Here is a 19,918-nt window from a genome sequence, read left to right on the forward strand (position 1 = left end):
CCTGCTCGAGATGCATCTGTGGATGCATGACAGGGTACGATTGGCCTTCTTGACTGCCTCCCCACACTGCCGGCCCACGTTCATCGTGGAGTCAATGACGACTCCAAGATCCTTTTCCGTCTCCGTGCTGGCAAGAGGGGAGTTCCCCAACCTGTAAGTGTGGTGCCGGTTCTTCCTCCCCATGTGCAACACCTTGCACTTATCAGTGTTAAACCCCATCCTATTCTCATCCGCCCACCGTTGCAACCTGTCAAGGTCAGCTTGTAGCCTATTGCACCCTTCTAGTGCACCCACATCCCCCCACATCTTAGTGTCATCAGCAAACTTGAACAGGGTGCTTTCTACCCCGTCATCCAAGTCACTGATGAAGATGTTGAACAGTGCGGGCCCGAGGACTGAGCCCTGCGGAACCCCACTGCCCACATCCTTCCAGGTCGAGAAGAACCCATCCACTACCACCCTCTGGGTGCGGCCCTCCAACTAGTTGGCGACCCATTTGACCGTGTGGGCATCGACACCACAGTCTCCCAGCTTTTTGATGAGGACAGGGTGAGAGACAGTGTCGAAAGCCTTCCGGAAGTCCAGAAAGACTACATCCGCAGCAACCCCTGCGTCTAATGATTTGGTGACCTGATCGTAAAAGGCCACCAGGTTGGTCTGACACTGATGAACCCATGTTGGTTGCCCCTGAGCATGCATTCCCCCGCAAGGCCCTCCTGGATATGTGCCAGGATAATTTTTTCAAAGAGCTTACCCGGGATTGAGGTAAGATTGCCTGGCTCTGCCCATGCACACACACACACACACACACACACACACACACACACACACACTATTGCTTCCCATTTATGCCTTTGGGCTGGGCCTGCCCTAAGCACTGGGCCCCATTCTGCAAGGTTTTCAGCACCCTCCACTTTGTTTAGGGCCTAGTTTTTTTCATGAGCAGACCCACCACTGGCATGATATAGTGTGGCATGGCAACCACCATAGGAGGTCTTTTAGAGAGCAGTGCCCCAGAAGCCACGGAGGGGCCAGGCTTCCTGCAATGCCTACACAGAGTGCCCTGCTCTCTTGCTCAGAGCAGGGACTTGTGGATCTGTTCCAGCTGGCAAGGTGGGGTCATGGACAGCAGTAACAATGTCTGGGCAAGTACAGGGTGAGGCTGCTGCAGAGGACACTGACTCAGCTATGAGTGAGACATCACCTCTGGGTGCTCAAAACCCACTCGGCACAGAGCCTGGTGCTCCTGGGAGCAGTTTGCTGCCTTGGAGCTGGTTGGGGCAAGGTGCTGGCCCATCTCCCCCTTTACCTGCTTGGAGTTGGTCAGGTAGAGCTTGGCTGCCAGGTTGATGACCTGCAGCTTGACAATGTCCTCCTCATTGGTGAAGGACTTGGCCATCTTGCGCAGCACATCAGGCGCGATCTTGGGCACGTGTTCGCAGTATTCCCCAATCAGCCACAGGATGCTGGCCCGTGCCATGGGCACCTGCAGACACACACGTATACAGGGCACTGCTCACCCCAGCCCAAACCCTCCTTACTCACTCACAGCCACTGAGCCCCGACATTCAGCAACTGGGCAGTGCAGGCCTTGGAGGGACATACGGGGGCCAAGAGCAACCCAGCTCCACATGGCCATGTCCGTGCTGATGCCTGCATGGCACAGCCCATCTGAAGTCCGACTACAGCCTACAGATATTCTCCTGTTGGCTCTGTAGGCCAGGGTTCCTGCTAACTAACCCAGCCAGCCTCTTCTCAGGCTGGGCCCTGCCTGGGAGACATGCCTAAATGATTCCCAGAATCCTTTGCATCGTGCACAGAAAATTCTGGGATCCCCCCGAAACCCACAGCTGCTCATGACTGAAGACAGAGACCCTGGGAGGCAGGAACAAGGCAGAAATGTAGTCTGTGGGAAAGAGTTTTGGGGCCATTTGTAAGGCGGTAGCATGTTGGTCTCCATGCTGCTCCAGATATACTGTCCAAGGTGAGTGAGTGTGTGCCTGTGTCCCCATGGAAAAAGCCAGACAACAGGCCTGCAAGGTGCTGTCACTCCCAAAGGACACACACACAGCTTGGGGGATTGGGCCTTCCCAGTACAAGAGGAGCCATACCAGGGAGCAAGTGAGCCCAGCTGAGGTGGCACTGGCCTCACAAATCAGGGCCAGTTCCTCTCAGGGTGGGTGGGAGGCCACACTCAAACTGGCCAAGCAATGCTGGCAGAGGAAGGCCTGTTTTCATAGCATGTGGGAGGATCTGAACTTGAGGCTCTGCAGAAGCTGAGGGACCCGGTTCCCAGCCCCAGGCACTCAGTTGCTGAGGCCAGGCCCCATGGGGTATGGGCCCCAGAAGTGGGCAAGAAACAGCAGGCAGCAGCCTTTCCAAATGAGGGCAGTGTAGGACACAAAGGACAGTGCATTCCTGCACTGATCCCTGGGGTGCCTGTGGGCCCAGCCCCTCCAGAGTCACTTCCCTAAAGCTGGACCCCCACCCACACAGCAGCGAGGACAACAGAGCTCTGAGCTAGGCTGTACCTGGATGTTGTCAGTCAGCTTGGCCATGTGCTTGATGATCTCACTATGCTGAGAGGGCTGCATCTGCAGCAGCTTCTTAATGACAACCACAGACTCGGCCACGACCAGTTCTGTGAGCAAGAAAAAGCCCCACCCCACCTCTGAGCATGGAGAGATACCCTTGCCCCCACCAGGATCAGCTTGGGTGAGACAGAGGCCTTCTACCTATGAACAGAGGCAGATGGTGATCCCTCCTGCCACTGACCCATGCCCTGCGAGTGGTGGAGACAACCCTCTCCTGCCAAACAGAATGAACAGAGGACTCCAACCCCCTGAATCCGTCATAGACTCAGCAACAGCCAGACCTGGCATGAGCTGTACTTTTTTCCATTGGGGCTCTGAAGAATTACGTTGCCCAGCAGGCACCAGCTTGGGTCATGCTCTGTAACACCGTGATGCCAGCACCACCCAGCTGTAGGGTTTTAGTCAACAGGCTGTTTCAGTCAGAGAAATAGCCCAGCCTCCTCACACCCTACAGGAGAAGATGGGGGGCTGGCAGCCACCACCGGTTGCTAGATCTTCTATTTTAAGCTCTGCTAAGCCCCATGTCCCTCAGGTGCCCCATGGAAATGTCTGTCCTCTCTGCCCCTCACTGTTCCCCTGTGGCTGTGCCTCAGGCCCTCACCATCTCTGTTGGACAGGAGCTGGACCAGCCCATTCAGGCAGGTGTCTCGGACCTTCCCAATGTTGGTGGCGCAGCGTCCGATGGCCTGGATGGTGGCTGCCACAAAGTCCTTGTCCATGCTCCGGATGTAGGTCTGGGGACAGAGACAGGGCAGCTTTATTAGCATGTATAGGGGCAAGATGCTGCTGCAGCATCTTCTGGCACTGGCCCTAAGAGCTCAAACTAAGTGGAGCATGACAACCACCATGACCAGCTGCAGAAATGTAGGCTGCTAGGAAAACCCTGTTCTCACATACACTGCGTGCCTGGGAATCACCTTCCTCCCCTGGGACTGGCAGCCCCCCCCAGACTGTCTCCTCCAGGGGAGTTTTCATCCCCAGTCTTAGGGAACTCTAGCCAGCTGATTATTATGGACCTATTCATACTCTGACAGCACTGAAAAGCACCAGTCAGGATCAGGCGTTACAGTGCCAGGCGCTGCACAAACACACAAGATCTTGCCCCACACAGGTCACAGGAGACGTAACAAAAGCACACACATGCTTTCCCTCATTTCTCACAGAAGTACATCCATCTCTGCCCTCAGGCTGCAAAACCAAAGCAGCTAGATGTTGACTCCTCATACCTGGTGGGTGAGGAATGGGAAAGGCTGGGGAAAAAAAACAGTCTGCAAATAGAGCTGAAACCTCCAAGGACCTCCACAGGATTCCTTGGTGTTTAATAATGATGAATGTGACAACAGGCAAACCTCCCTGAGCCCACCCAGCACTTGTGGTCCTAGATGCTTCTGTCAGGAACAGTCTGAGAAGAGTAGGTTTGGGCTAAATGAGTGGCATTGGCTTTCTGTGACTGTCTGCTGAATGGCCAAAGGCTCCAATGTGGATATCTCAAACAGGTGCCACCACGGAGCTGTACTTTGGTTTCCACTTTACTGGACATTAGTGAAGTTTCTCACTGCAGAAGGCACTGGCAGCTCCTGCCAGGCTGTGAACGATTCCTCTCTGTCACCAGTAGGTGGCAACACATACAGGAACCTAAACCCCTCTGCTTTATTCCTGTGCTGACAGCATCCCCTCCCTCTCCCTCTCATTCACCTTCTAGAGAGCAGAGCTCTCCCATGCCCTGCTCTGCCAGCCAGCCCACAGGCCCACTGTACCTGGAACTCACGCAGGATAGTGGAGATGTTGGTTTCATTAGCAAGGTTTGTCAGAACTTCCAGCTGGGAGGAAGGAAAACAGGAGGGAATGAACGGAATTACTTTTAAATGGGAAGCACAGTGTGTGCACAGACATGCGCACACAGACATGAACCCACCTATGTAAGTGGCACATGGCAGATGTATTTCCCCACATCCTCCTATCCCCAGAAAATGGCAGATACTTCCAAAGATCACAGAAGCATCAGAAACCACCTGGTCTGGCCATATTGAACAGGTGCTCAACACACAGAGACAACCACTGCCTACAAGATATACAGGCAGAGGTCTCCTATGGCAGGGGTGTTTCAGTAGCTTGATGGTCAGAGGCCTATGGCCCATGAAGGAGATACTGTACATTGAAATCGGAGGTAGTTCAAAAACCTACTTTGAATGCCTTCAAGAGAAAATTGGATGTTTATCTTGCTGGGATCCTATGACCCCAGCTGACTTCCTGCCCTGGGGGCAGGGGGCTGGACTCAAATGATCTTCCGAGGTCCCTTCCAGCCTTAATGTCTATGAAATCTATGAATATAGACCAGGTGCCCTAGCATTGGACTCACCTTGAGGATCTTAATCTGTGTGGGGTCCGTGGACCGGATGTAGAAGCTCTTCAGATAGGGCTCGAACATCCCCTGCACAGACAGAGCCAATGGCATTAGCAGCATCCTAACCCCCTACTGGGCACCCCTTGGGGTCAGCCAGGGGCTAAAGCTGAAAAGCTAGCAAGAGCATGAGGTAGGCCCAATGAATTTAGCACTGGGCACTCTGGGAGCCAGTATGGCAGGAGTCAGGGAGGGTACCACACTGGCATACTACAGCAGGGTTCCTACACATGGTGCCGAAATTACTCGGAGAGGAGGAAGGGACCAGACACCAACTCCAGGGTCTTGGGGCAGGTCAGCTCCTATCCACACGCACATAGCTCCCAGCCTAGCTCAACTCATTGGGGGGTGGGGGAGGCAGAGAACTGGACACTCACCCTCCTCTTAATGGACATTGTGGCCACATTCTGCAGCACCACATACTGCACTTCGCTACAGGGGAGAAAAGAGAAGAGCAGTCAGCTGGTCAGGGATGAGGGGAATAGGCAAGGGAATCCATACAACAGGCTGTTCTCACAGGAAGGTGGGCAGGTCTGTCCCCATCTCCCTCCTGTCCCCAGCACCCAGGCCAGAGCTGGAATCCAAACACCAGACACTGTGGGCCAATGGCATTCCTAACAGCTCCTTAGCTTGACTTGATCCAAGACAAACTTCCACTGTTGCTACTGAAGTAGGCCTGAGATTCCTTCTAAAATGGGCTGCATCCAGGTCTAATCTCAGAAGCTCTCTATGCTCCTGGTATGGCACTAACAGGATCCACCATATCAGGCTGCCAGGAAGAGTCAGCATGAGAGCTCTGCCTTGCTGTGCCAGCTCTAGCCTGGATATGTCACTCACATATAGCAAAAGAACTCTGCTTCTGAATTCCCAGGAGGTTACTTGTGAGGAGGATGGGGGGACATGGGGACAAGAGCCAAGCAGGTGATGAGGGTAAAAAAAAGGAGGGGAGGCTGCGGTGTCTGCCAACCTGTGACTCCTCAGAAGACGCACCAGTGCCTTGGCAATGACTCCGACCTCTGCCTTGGGTGCCAGGTGGAAGTAGAGCTGAGCTACGGCCATGACCACCTGCAGGGAGAGGTGGGAGGGTCACTGGGAGAAGAAAGAGCAGAGGTGGACAATCCAGTCTCTGGGTAAGGATCCCCTGCTTCCAGGGGCAGCTGACATCCCAGAGCTGCTTGTCAAAGTCTCATTACCAGTTAAGCCTGTACATAAACAGACAGACAAACAAGGGGTTCAGAAGCACCCAATGCTCTCAGGGTGTGTGTACATGCATCTCTCAGGCCACAGCATCTTCCCTTGCTGCTCAGGAGCAGTTAAGGGTGCCTATGGGATGAAGGGTCTGGCCACAAGCAGGCCCAGCAGGGAGTGTTCAAGGGAGGCTCTGGTGGGCTGGTGGGGGGGTGCTCACAGCAGCGTTGCGACTCTGCAGCAGGGGCTTGGTGTTGCGCAGCAGCAGGCGGTGGTCAGGGTCCATGACGTAGGGCTTGCGCTTCGCCAGGGAGGCGGCTTCCGTCTTGTCATCCTTGGCATCCTCCTCGTCAGAGCCATAGAAGGCCTTCTCTGCATTCTCCTCCAGCAGGGACTCCTGTAAGCACGGGGAGTACCGTGGGGTGTTAGGTCCAACTCAGAGCCCCTCCCTGCAGCCACCAGCCCCCTCCTTTTAGACCCCCTCATGCATCTGCTCTGCCAAGGACCCCCTTCTCACACAGGAACTTCCTTGTGCCCAGGCCACCCTCCTACAGCCCCTGTGCAACTTCCTCCACCCTCCCAACCCACTGCACCTGTCTGCCCTGCAACAGCAATGGGGGGAAGGTGACAAGGAGCACTGACCCTTAGAGACATGCCCCAGCTAATACTGCCCCTGCCCACTTCTGCCTCATCCCCTGGTGGCAAAGGGTAGGCTTCCGCTAGTGTCCTCAGCTCCTCATAACAGTGACCGTGGCCTTTCAGGTGGCTACAGAATAAGTGGCAAGATGCCCAGCCATCGCCCTGGTGACTGGAGGGCCAGCAACACTCCTCATCTGGGGATCCGTAGCATAGCTGGTTCTACTTCATGGCCCCAGCATTGGGGGTGTAGCCAAGGGTACGTGGGTGCAGCCACGGCTCCATTGCACTCTAGCAATGCCAGGCTGCCAGGGACCACTGCACGTTCATAACTACACTCCAGCCTCTTCCCAGTGCAGCCCTGGAGCAACTACAGAGTTGCCCAAGACTCTCAGTCCCTTGGCTGCCACTGGCTAGTCCTATGAAGCTTTACTGTCAATGCAGTCCAGTCTGGGTGGCCCCAAAGGGGCCCAGCACAGGTGTCTGAGCAATGCAGTGATGTCAAGGCCTATGCCTTTAGATGGCCCTGGGCACCCTGACAACAAGTGGCCCCTGCTCTTCTGCCACTTGCCTGGTTCCCTCCCCATTCCAGGGGCCTCTTTCTGCCCAGACCTGTGCATTGTTGTCATTTCCAAGTGAGAGGCTGAAGGCGCAGGGAGGCCCACAAGCCTTTCCGAGGGCTGACACCGATCCATTAACCCCCTAGAGCTGGGGAACCACTGCTGTAGTCTGACCAACTGCCTAGCCTCCCCCTGCACAAGTCCACACAGCCAGGCTGGGGCGTATCTTTCAAAGGACACTGAGCCTTGACTGAAAGACTCCCAGTGGTGCTGGCCTCTCCTCTCCTTCTCTCAGGGAGCTGTTCCAGTAGTGAACAGTTCTTCCAGATCAAAACGTGCATCCAATTTCCAGTCTGAGCTAAGGGAGGAGGATGTGTGGCTGCTGAGAGCCAGCAAGGAGCAAGGGTGGAAGGAGCCAAAGGGCCCGGGGAACTGTATGCAGCTCAGGAACCACAGACTGGACATGACTTCAAGCCCAGAACTTGTGAAGAGGGGGTGGGCATGCTGTGCCTGTGACACCTGGCATGAGTCCCCTCCCTCCTTGTGCCCCTGTCCCAGTCCCAGACTCCTGCCCTGTCCCCCTAGCTCTGTGTTCATTGGTTACCCCTAGCCCAGCACACACTCACTCACATTCTGGTTGGGGCTGAGGAACTGGGTGCGGGCATAGCGGGTCAGCATGTTGATGATTACCACCTGGCCCCACTCCTCCACGTCAATCAGCAGGTTGCACAGCTTCCGGTAGTTCTTGTGGATCAGGTCGATCCGCTCAGGGCACACCTCCTCAAAGGCCATCACCACACTGCCCGCCACCAGCTGGAGCCAGGAAGGGGGTGTGGAGAGACAGAGAGATGCCAAAGTAAGTGGGGCAGGCAGAGGGGTGGTGGCAGCAGGAGCTGCATTACCAGCTGGCCCTCCCTACCAGTCTCTAGGGAGGCTCCCTCACAGCCCTGAGATGAAGGAAGAAGCCCCAGGGCCAGGCTCCTGGGTGGAATCCTAGCTCTGAGGGCACAGCTGATGGGACAAGTAGGGTGCCAGGTTGGGAATTGGCTGATAATGAAATAAGGCAGTGGTCCCCAGGGAGACAGAGGACTGGGTCCTTCATGAAGCTAGAGCCCAGGTCAACCTCTTAGGCAGCCTGGAGATATTAGCCTGAAAAGAGGGTTGTATTAGAAACTCCTTTAATAATGCAGCTCCGCCCCATACAGGGTTCCCCAGGGCCATCCCAGGATACTATGCCCCACTCACCGTGGTCTTATCTGCTAGCAGCTTCTCAATCACCTCAATCAGCTGGTCCTTCTGGTCCGAGTCCAGGCTGCACGAGAGAGAATCAGCCAAGTAGGATGCTGACAGCAGTAGTAAGGAACTGCTGTAGGGCAGTGGTTCCCAACATGTTTTTAAGTCGCGGACTGGCATGGGAGCGGCAGAGCCAGCTGCCTCCCTCCCAGGGCTGTTCCCCAGCCGGGCTTTAACCCTGCATGTTGCTGCCGGTGATGGAAGCTACTTGGCTGGGTAGACAGATGGTGGGGGAGGGGGTCAAGCAGGGGGCTTGTGCCACAACTTGACAGCCAACCCTTCATGGCCTGGTACTGGGCCACAGCCCGGTGGTTGGAAACTTCTGCTATAGGGGACTGCCAAAGCCCTCCCTGCCTTAAGCCAAAGCAGGCAGGGGCGTGGGGCTGGCATCACCTTCATGGACTTTGTGACAGACCTGAGGTATCAGACCCAGTTACTCCCCAAGTGCAGGTGTCTGTCAGGAGAATCTCCATCAGTTGATGGATTGCAGGGCCTGTAAGTTATAACACACAGCAGAGTGGTCCCAGCTCCTTCTAGCAAAGTGGGAATGGTAGAGACATGGCTTTTTTTACCCCTGCATCTGCTAATGGGCAGAGCACAGCACTTGATGCCGGGGGCATGAGGGTTCTGTGGCAAAAAGTCACCCCCCCGGGTAACTACTCAAGGACTCCAGCCATATACAGGGGTCAAATATTTACCCAGAGAGATATGTGCAGGCATGTACTCCAGACCAAACAGCAGGTCCTGCTTTTCTCCTCTACCCTACTGCCCCACCTTGCCCCTGCCTGCCTCCAATCCATGTGAACCCTTTGCCTCCAGTCTGGAGCAGCTCCAGCCTGGCCTGCCCAGTAGTGTCACTCCTGTGTCTGACCAATCATGACCCCTTGGTAATGTCTGTGGAGTCCAAACTCAAGAACTAAGTTGACTTTGTACTTTTTGTCCAGCTGCTACATTGCTCCTGCCATGTGACCCTGACCAGGCAGAGCTGACTACAGCCAGGTCCTTGCTAGTTACTTTCCTGGCTGAAGAGTGCATAAGGCCAGTCTGGGGAAATGTTTACTGATCCACTGCATTCAATGACCAGAAGCAGCCAGAGCAATCATCTACCCTAGCCCAGGCCAGGGAGTCCTGCCCTGTGCCCAGCAATCTGCATCTCAAGCCATCAAAGTCATGAAGTGTGCAATGGCACAGCCCCTGAAAATGGAAGTTTAAGGAAATCTTTCCAAAATTCTTATGAAAAAGGAGGGACTGTAAAAGCAGGAACACCACCACCCCCTGCCCCACACACACCCTAACCCTCAGCTGCCCCACCATAGTGCCTTCTAGGCACTGAGATGCTTAGCCACATATCAGTAAGGTCCTGATGGCCTGTTGGTTACTGTACAGGCTTCATCTGGGGAGCCAACGCTTTGCCTGGCACTCCTCAGCACTTGGTGTTGCTAGGCTGCCGGTTTCATTTCTAGTTGCTGTGGATTTCCTTGGCACCATCTGTGCTTGGGAAGGAACCTCACACCCTCCTGGGGCTTGCAGTCCTTGCCCAGGGAGTTGGAGGCAACCCACAGTGCTCTGGGAGAGGGTGGAGCTATAGCAGTGGCTAACTGGGTTCCCTTGACAGCTGGGCCATGGGTGGGGGTTGTAGGAAGTGCCCAGGCTCACATACCCATGGCCCCTCCATGCACAAAGCAGGACAGCTCTGGAATTACAATTTTGGCCAGGATGATTGGTCTCTGAGCGGATCTGCTGCACCCTCCTAAGGGCACAGAAGGGGTGCAGATGAGCCCAGTCATGTATGGCAGTGCTAGCTTCCTGCCTTGGCTGTGGTGCAGAGCACTGCAGGAAAGGTGAGCTGTGGGCTGCAGGGGCTGTTACCTGTACAGCTTGGGGATGGCATGAGCAGCAGTCTTGCGCACATATGGGGACATGTCCGATGCCGCCTCCTTGATGGCCAGCATCATGATGGGCACGATGATGGGCACCCGGATGCTGGACAGGACCCGCAGGGCACTGGCCCTGATCAGCTGGTTGGGATCCTGCGGAGAGAGGGACAACATGGGGACAGTCCGGGCGGGTCTCAGCACCCATGGGTGCAAGGGAGAAGCTCACATGCTTGTCCTGGGAGGAAAGGGGCTCTGCTTTGCTTCCTGGAGCAGCAGTGGATTCCCTGCGAGATGCAACTCCCTTCTCATTGACACTGACACCCAGCCCCACCAGTCCTGGCTGCCCGGGTGCTGAGCCTACTGAGTTCAGCACCACTGGGACTAACTCCAGCATCCCCAGAGGGTGTGGAGAGAGGAAAGCAAGAACCACCCCAGCACTTGGGGCAGCTCCTGGGCACAACAGACTTCCCTGCTGCCTGGCACATGCACCCAGCACCAGATTCTTCAGTCCCTATCCCCTGGGGACTTCCCAAGATCAGAGCCAAACCTAGGCCTTCCTACAGCTTTGCCACAACAGGGTTGGGGCTGGCTGGCCAGGGCTCCTCCTGGCCCATACAGGCGTCTCTACCAGAAGCCTCTGGAAAAGGGTGGGGCTGCAGGTGGTCAGCTAGTGTGGGGCATGCCCCTCACTCTTGAGTTGGCTGTGCCACCACCTGCTCTTCTCCAACTGGTGGCCTTCTATGACCAGGTCACCAAATCCTTAGATGCAGGAGTAGTAATGGACGTAGTCTTTCTGGACTTTAGGAAGGCCTTCAACACCATCTCTCACCCCATTCTCATTAAAAAACTGGGGGACTGTGGTGTCGACACCTACACAGTCAATTGGGTCTCCAACTAGCGGGAGGGCCGCACCCAGAGAGTGGTGGTGGATGGGTCATTTTCGACCTGGAGGGATGTGAGCAGTGGGGATCTCCAGGGCTCAGTCCTCCGGCCCACACTGTTCAACATCTTCATCAATGACTTGGACTAGGGGGTAAAAAGCACCCTGTTCAAATTTGCTGATGACACTAAGATGTGGGGGGGATGTGGGCACACTAGAAGGGAGGAATAGGCTACAATTGGACCTAGACATGCTACAAGGGGTCGGCGGATGAGAACAGGATGGGATTCAACACCAACAAGTGCAAGGTGATGCACCCGGGGAGGAAGAACCAGCACCATACCTACAGGCTGGGGAACTCCCTTCTCATCAGTGCAGAAGCAGAAAAAGGATCTTGGAGTCATCATTGATGCCAAGATGAACATGGGCCGGCAGTGTGGGGACGCAGTCAGGAAGGCCAACCGCACCTTGTCATGCATCCACAGATGCATCTCGAGCAGGACCAAGGAGGTGATCCTCCCCCTCTATGAGGCACTGGTCAGGCTGCAGCTGGAGTACTGCATCCAGTTCTGGGCGCCGCACTTCAGGAGGGATGTGGACAACATGGAGAGGGTCCAGAGGAAGCCACTCGCATGATCAGGGGGCAGCAGGGCAGGCCCTATAAGGAGAGGCTATGGGACCTGAACCTGTTCAGCCTTCACAAGAGAAGGCTGAGGGGGATCTAGTGGCCTGTTACAAACTAGTCAGAGGGGACCAGCAGGCATTAGGGGAGTCCCTGTTTCCCCGAGCACTGCCAGGAGTGACCAGGAATAATGGTCACAAGCTGGCAGAGGGTAGATTTAGGCTAGATATCAGGAGGCACTACTTCACGGTCAGGGCGGCTAGGATCTGGAACCAACTTCCAAGTGAAGTGGTGCTGGCTCCTACCCTGGGGGTCTTTAAGACAAGGCTTGACAATCACCTTGCTGGGGTCATTTGACCCCAGTACTTTTTCCTGCCATGGCAGGGGGTTGGACTTGATGATCTGCTCAGGTCCCTTCCGACCCTACAAACTATGAAACTATGGTCCCAAAAACCTCCAGTCTGCACTTGGGCCCCTGCCTCAAAAGAGGAGCTTGGGTGCAGCAGTCTCTCTGCCAGGCTACACCCTGGGCCTTCTTGCTCCATGCCCAGACTGGCACATGCCCAGATCAACCATGATAGGGCCCAGCAGGGGCATCCCCTATCAGTTTTCAAGTGACCAAGTCCAGTGTGGGCTTCTAAGAGGCCTCACAGGCCTTTCCCCCCCAAACACATCCACCCCTATCCCAGGCCACAGAGTTATCACACCAGCTCTGGTTCCAACCTCATGTTTCCAGCCTCTCTATGCATCTCTTTCTCTATCCTGACTGACCTGCATCTTGAGGAGGAACTGGAGTTGTAAGCTGAGCACTGGGCAGATCCTGGCAGGGGAGTAAGAAGACCAGAAGCACCTGCTGGAGTTGGGCACTGGACAGAACATGCCTGTACACACTCCCCAAGCCAGTGCCAGGGGTTGGGGTCATAGCGCATTGCCCAGCACTCACATCCTCCTTTCTCATTTGGCTGCATTGTGGGGAGGCAGGGAGGGCAGAGTCTGTGCCAGCCTGTGCAAAGGGCAAAGGTGGCAGCAGGTTTTACTAGGCTGGCACTGGCACTGTGTGGGATGGGGGTGGAGAGAGAGGCCAGAGGAGACTTGAGGTCAGAAGATGAGGATTCTAGGAAACCTGCCTGAAGCTTGCTCTGTGGGCAGGACCTCTCAGCCCGGGAGGGTCTGAGAGCTGTGTGGTCAGGCTCTGTAGTCTGACAGGTTTGGCTCTGTCTAGAAGCCCCAAGCATGGTCTCAACCAGGCTACCAGACTGGAAGAGAGAAAGAACGTGAATGTACAGAAACCCTTTCAGGCCAGCAAGTGCTGTCCCAAGCAATAGGGCAGAGCCCTGTGTTTTCCTGCCCATGGTCTAGCTAACAAATCTCACAAAAAGCCCAAGCAACAGTGACACCAGCTGCAATCACCAGCAGAGAGGGATCTATTTCTGCCACTTCCAAAAGATGATCAGGAGCTTGGAGGCAACACCCACTGCCAATCCCTCATAACACCCAAAAGATAACGCACTGAAACTCCCACCCCAGCACTCCCCCTGACAACAGACTGCAGCACCTAACCTTTAGTCCCCGCTGGAAAGTGGAGATGGAAAGCAAGGCCAGGTCCTGCTGTTCCTCTGCATATCGCACCAGGTAGACATACACCAGCTTCTTCACCTGCCAGGCAGAGATAGGTCCTTGCTCAGTGCCACCCTCAGACACTCCCCTACCCCATCACGTCAGCCTCCTGCACAGGGTGCCCAGCTCCCATGGGCACAGATTGAAAGAGGCAACTGTCCCGGCTGCTAGATCCAGGGCCTGGACATGCAACATGCTGGCACTGGTGTAGTAAAATCGTTCTGCGCTGATCTCAGTTCCACTGGGATAGGGAGCAGTGTCAGCACTTTCTGGCAGGACTGGCTGTTACAGCTGCTTGCCACTGGGTGGCAAAGGAGCTGCTAGGAGACAGTGCACTGAGCCCAGGATTATACCAGAATAACTGCAGACACACAACACCTATACCACTAATTTCCACTGGTGTATTTTTACTGTTGTTTTCCCCCGGGGTCACCCTACCCTGAACTCTATCATGATACAAAGTACAGGGCTATGTGCTGTGTGTCTGCTCCTTTTTCACTGATACAAAGGAGTCCCAGCTCTCAGCATCTGTGTATGTATATGGAAGGGGCAGGGGGCAGAAAGGAGTGTAGTTTCAGAGGCTGGAATGAGTTTGCTCAGTTTGGCAGGGCTGGGAGGAAGGGCAGTAAATGCATTTTATTTCTTCTCCCAGAATCCTCTGTTGTGTTGCCATGTTTGGGACAGAGTCTGGGCCTGCTATGGTCCCCGTTTAGAACTCAACTCTACGCAGTCTCATGGAATCCAGCTTGGCCAATTTACTGCCCTGTCTTGTGATGCACTGTCCCACAGTCCTCCTCCAGACAAGCCCACTGTTTCACCCAGCGGGCAAGGGGGAGAATGAGACCGAAGATCCCACCAGGTGAGAGTAAGAGGCCACACAAAGTCTCAGAGCAGCTGGCTGCTTCCCTCAAGAAGGGGTTGTCCCAGAATCTCGGGCAGCTTCAGACCCCATGCAGCCACCCAACAGGCACTGGTCCCTTTGGACACTGCCCCGCTGGCAGATAACACCATGATGCCCAAGGAGCTGCCTACCTCAATATTCTTGCAGGCCACATTTTTTACGACAGCTGGAAAGAGGTCAGATGCATTCTTCCCCCGGGCGATCATCTGGGGAGAAGGGAGGGGAGAGCGTGAAGACACAGCCTGGATGCAGGGGTGTAGCTGGCTCAGAGCACATTAGAGATTCAATTAAACCACAGCATGGGGAGAAATCCACAGTCTTGGGCTACAAATCCATTGGTTTCCATCACCTGAGAAGGCTGAGGGGAGATCTAGTGGCCTATTACAAACTAGTCAGAGGGGACCAGCAGGCACTGGGGGAGTCCCTGTTCCCCCGAGCACGACCAGGAGTGACCAGGAATAACGGTCACAAGCTGGCAGAGGGTAGATTCAGGCTAGACATCAGGAGGCGTGACTTCACGGTCAGGGCAGCTAGGATCTGGAACCAACTTCCAAGAGAAGTGGTGCAGGCTCCTACCCTGGGGGTCTTTAAGAGGAGGCTGGATGGACACCTTGCTGGGGTCGTTTGACCCCAGTACTCTTTCCTGCCATGGCAGGGGGTCGGACTCCATGATCTGCTCAGGTCCCTTCCGACCCTAGAAATTATGAAACTATGAAACCTGGGTGAGAAAGTGGAGCCCCCCCTCAACTACTGTGGGAGCGGTGGGTCACAGTCCTTAGCACAGTGGGGCTCTGATGTACACCTTGGTCCCAGGCACAACTGAAACACGTCACAATAGCAGCAGCGCTGCGACTCTCAGCTTCTCCTAGGCAAGCAGAAGGACCACAGATGCCTGATCAGCTCTGACCCAGCAGAGGCAGTGGGCAGCCAAAGAGCTGAAACTGGAGATGCTGGACCTGCCCACACTGGTGAATGGGAGGGGAGGGTGGTTTCTGATGCAGAGGGAAGGCCAACAAGGCAGTGAGGTCTGGAGGAACAAGCATGGGACCAGGAAGCAGGAGGGTCCTGATCTACTCCAGGCACTGACACAACTTCCTGGTAGAGCGCCAGCAAATACAATCTCCCTTGTCCCTACTGTGCCTCAGTTTCCCCATCTGCAAAATGGAGGGGATGGTTCATGCAGGCTAACTCACCTCTCTCAATTCAGTGCTGAATCAATGCTAATAACTGACACTGGTAGGACAGTTTCACCCTTGCAGTGTCCACATGGTAATTAGGGGTCTGGGAGGCCAACCCCACATGTAGGGGGAATGGAGGCACAGAAGCCTGCCTGTACAGTCACTGAGCAACCCTGCAACTGAGCAACTCAGCAGCTCCTGGCACCTGGAGCCTTATGCCATGCTCTGTGGTTCAACCCCACCTGCCCAACACTCACAGCGACAATCCTCTTCATGGCCTCCAGCTTCAGAGAGTCCTTGTTGCTGTCCAGCATCTCCTTCAGGTCATCGTGCCTGCAAAGCAAAAAGAGCCCTCAAAGAAGGAGTTATAGATGCCAGGCAGGCACCTGGGGGCCACCTGATCCCTCAGACACCAGTTCAGGTAGCTGCCTGTCCTCCCTGCTCCAGGCCATCCCACAGAAACTGCAGCCCTGGGCATCCAACACACTGATCCTGGTAACAACCTCTACCCAGCTCAAGATTTCAATGTACTCTAAAGATCATTTATATTCACTTTCTCAAGCATCCTCAGTGAATGGATACGCAGCAAACCTTCTTTCACCAGTGAGGAAACTGAGGCAGGACACTGCCCGATGCAGGTTTGTTAACCACCTCATAGGAACCCTGGACCCATCAGGACAGGCTGGGTTTTCCCTGGGGGCTGGTGTCAGTGGCTCAACACCAGAAGGGAAACACTGTGCTTCCTACGGGTTGAAGAGCCAGGCCATCTGACCCGCACCCCAGCCTACTGGAACATACGAGACCCAGGTCTGACCCAGGGAGCCGAGCGGGAACGTGGGCACCACTGGCACGTCCCAAAGCTTGGTGGATTCCCGGGTTTGTGGCCCCAACTATTGACACAGACATCAGGAAGACAGGAGAGAGGAACCTGTGGTAGCAGATGCTAAAAGCAGTCCTATACTGGGAGGGTTTAGGGGGAGCAGGTAGATGGGTCCCTAGAGTCTGGATGCTTTGCTACAGCCCAGGTGAACCTCTTGGCTCTGAAAGCCAGTGATACTACCCATAGTATCTGAGGTGCTCTGTACCTGCAGCAAGGGCCGGGTCACTCTTTGCCGGGGGGTGGGGACCAGCATCCCCAGCTGAGGGCCTAACAAGTGGTTGTCTAGGGAAGTGCAGAAGAGTCATGAGCAACATGGCCAGCAATCCTGGCCTGACTCCCAGTCTCAAGACTTTTGGGGCTTTATTAAATCCCCAGGTCCTGGAGTCCTGTGACTGGGAGAGTCTTTGCTTTTATAGAGGACATAAGGAGAACATTTCCTGCCCTTGGGCTTGCAGGGAGAATGTGGAAAGCACAGCCTGCATGGGACATGAAGGCACAGAGGTCCCATGGCAGTGACAATCCCCAACTGGATTTTTCTTTTTTAAAATCTCTCTCATGATTTGCTACTCCCTCCCCTAATCCCAGGGCCTAACTCCCAAATTCTGAACACTGGTGTCTGGCACACCCGTGTCACCCAGCAGGCAGGAAGGAGGCTACATTGTTGTAGAGCTGGGAACGGAGGAGCTGTCGTTCTCCGCCCTTCATGTGGCTAGTCAGGCTGATCTGCTCCATTCCTTGTGGCCTGTGCCCAAAACTCTTCTTCCATCTGGAGCTCAGACAACACCCAGCCAGATGGCTGCACAGTCTAGACCTGGGGCTAGAGACTGCGGCTCTGTCTCTTCTCCCAGGAAACGAATAGGCATGACAAGGCTGGGACAGTTCTGGGACCACTGCCTGGGCTGGAGGTGAAGGCTCCTGCCAGTCCCGGTTTCATCCAAAAGAAACGTAAAACTCTGAGCTAGTCCTTGGGGATCTCTGCTCTTGGCCCCATCTCCCCTAGAGCTGCCAACCTCCACCCCAACTGCCTGCTGCAACCTCAACCTAGCACTGGCTCTGACTGCAGGCTGCTAAAACCAGCTGCTGGGTGCAGTGCTCCAGCCATAGCATTTACCCAAAGAAACCTCTTCCGGCAGCCTGCGCCCTGCCTCTGGGACGTGGCTGGAACCTGCATACCTTTTACAGTTTTGCTACTCCTTCTGCACACACATACACACAGCAGCTTATCTCCCACCGCCAGCCTGGGAGCTCTTGCAGGGCAATGAGAAGGTCCCAGCTGGGAGCAGTAGGTCCCCACTCCCCAGCCAGGGTCCAGCCACACCTGGGGTCACTGCCTCTTACAGCAGGGACTTGGCACAGCCCAATGCCTGTGAGCTGCACTATCTGCTGTGGATAAAGAGCTGACAGAAGGATTACCGGGGAAGGACTCTCCAGCCACGTGGCTCACGGCTGTAAGCAGCTCCCAACCCCCTGCCCCAAGCAGCTCTAATGGACTCCTTCCTCATCTGCTTTGAGGCATGGCCTGAGCGCTGTCAGTCCTTCCAGCCCACAGAGCCTGGGCAATGCTTAGCCCTACAATCTGGACTGAGCAAGCCGGCTCCCAAGGCTTTTCTCTGTCCATCCCAGCAACCCTACATCAAGGCTTTCACTATCCCCTATGCCCCAGCAAAGGATCAGAGCCACAGGATCAAGAGACAGGCAAAAGGACACGCAGAGGTGGCCCCTCACAGCAGCAGGTGGAGATCCTCACAGACCTGCGTCCTTCTCATATACCCAGAGGAGCCACCACAGTAAAGGGATGGGGAGATAGGGACACTCATCCCCACTGCAGGAAGCAGGTGCCACCTGAAGCCAACAGGTCTGAGCGGACTTGAGTTCATGCCTGGGAGCACCAGGTGCAGCAGACCCCCAGGAGGCCGATGGTCTGGTACATGGATTGAGCTCAAGGGTGCAATGCCAGCTTGCTCCATGCACAGAAGACCCCCGGTGCCACCGACACGCATGGCCTGGAGTGCAGCTGACGCACAGCACAGGTCAGGGGCAACACGATTCCCCGCAGCACAGGGCCCCGATCCCATGAGACTGACCTCATGGCCACCCACAGCCGAGACGTGCCGAACCAAGCCGGCCGCTCCCACCTGCGCTGGGCAGAACCTGCCGCGGCTAGAAGCGGCCTACCACCCATATCAGCCACTCGCATTGCCATCAGTGGCGCAGGCAGGTCACGCCTCAAGGCAGCAGCGCCAAGCACGATAGCAGTTAACCAGCTTCCGGCTTGACGCTTCCCAGCTGTAAGCACCGGGCTTTCCTTGTTAGTCCGACTGAACCAGCAAATAAAGCATTTCATAACCTCCTCAGGGATGTTTGAGCAACTTTTATGGCTGAGGAAGGGAGAGGGCAGGGAGGTGAAGGGAAGGACTGGGTCCCTCACTGCGCAGAACAGGCATCGGTTTTACAGGGCTCTCAGGCGGCCGGGGAAAGGGGCTTGTTCCCAGCTCAGACCTGCACAATCCTGACACACAGCTCAGGGCCAGAGAGTCTGCCACCAAAACCCACCTGGAAGCTGGGACCTTCGGACAGCCGCTCCCACAAGAGCTAGGGAAGGAGATGGGTCCATTGCTACCATCCCCTAAATAGGGAAGAATGGAGGAGAGTGTGTGTGCGGGGGGGGGGGGGGAGGGGGAGGGAGCAGAAACCACCAGAAAGGTTGGGCTCCCAGTTTTGTGACAAGCTTGCTCTGCACGGCGTGCAGACGGATAGGGGAGGGAAGGCTGCAGTGAACCCCAGGGTGGTGACAGGTCAGGGGACAGGTAGATTTCGAGGCAGAGGGGGTCAGCGTCCTTCAGGGAAGTGCGCCTCTGCCACAGCACGGCAGGCGGGTTGCCCAAGGCCTCAGTGAGCAAACTGGGACCTCCCACAGCTTAGCCCGCAGCAAAGGCAGGGGATGCGAGGGGACTCGAACCCCTGGCAGCCCCCGCTCAAAGGTCGCAGGGCTGGGAGGCTGAGGAGCTGCCGGCTTCGGGCAGGGAACTCAACCCACAGCTGCCTGTGAAATATTTATGCCCTGTCAGGAATTCATTTACAGCAGCCTGAAAAGGAGCTGGAAGGCCAGGGCCGGTTGCCGCAGCAACCGCAATGCTTGGGCTTCTCGCATGGCCTCTGCTCTTTCTCCTTAACGGGCGTATTGCCACTGCTGGCGGCAGGCTGGGGTTACAGACCGACAGACGAGGTGCCTTCCGCTAGCAGCCTGTGGCCGTGGGAGGGATGCAGGTCACCTGCGGGTTGAGCTTGCTG

The 19,918-nt window shown here is 55.7% G+C and overlaps 1 protein-coding gene across 6 annotated transcripts in view; it reads right to left on the reverse strand.

The window, feature by feature from the left end:
• AP3B2 (adaptor related protein complex 3 subunit beta 2) overlaps positions 1-19,918 on the reverse strand; it is a 59,419-nt gene that overhangs the window by 24,019 nt on the left and 15,482 nt on the right. For all 6 annotated transcript variants that reach the window (XM_090028842.1, XM_090028841.1, XM_090028840.1 and 3 more), the window contains exons 2-15: positions 16,005-16,080; positions 14,701-14,775; positions 13,612-13,707; positions 10,542-10,702; positions 8,625-8,691; positions 8,010-8,192; positions 6,404-6,580; positions 5,963-6,060; positions 5,373-5,427; positions 4,954-5,025; positions 4,352-4,414; positions 3,196-3,328; positions 2,532-2,641; positions 1,310-1,486 (exon numbers count right to left, since the gene is read on the reverse strand). In XM_090028842.1, the coding sequence (XP_089884968.1) occupies positions 1,310-1,486; positions 2,532-2,641; positions 3,196-3,328; positions 4,352-4,414; positions 4,954-5,025; positions 5,373-5,427; positions 5,963-6,060; positions 6,404-6,580; positions 8,010-8,192; positions 8,625-8,691; positions 10,542-10,702; positions 13,612-13,707; positions 14,701-14,775; positions 16,005-16,080 (1,543 nt within the window). The remainder of the gene's footprint in view (positions 1-1,309; positions 1,487-2,531; positions 2,642-3,195; positions 3,329-4,351; positions 4,415-4,953; positions 5,026-5,372; positions 5,428-5,962; positions 6,061-6,403; positions 6,581-8,009; positions 8,193-8,624; positions 8,692-10,541; positions 10,703-13,611; positions 13,708-14,700; positions 14,776-16,004; positions 16,081-19,918) is intronic.

This window comes from Crocodylus siamensis, chromosome 15 (genome assembly GCF_052110815.1).
Source record: "Crocodylus siamensis isolate JL-2025a chromosome 15, ASM5211081v1, whole genome shotgun sequence".
In the NCBI taxonomy this organism is placed as follows: domain Eukaryota; kingdom Metazoa; phylum Chordata; order Crocodylia; family Crocodylidae; genus Crocodylus; species Crocodylus siamensis.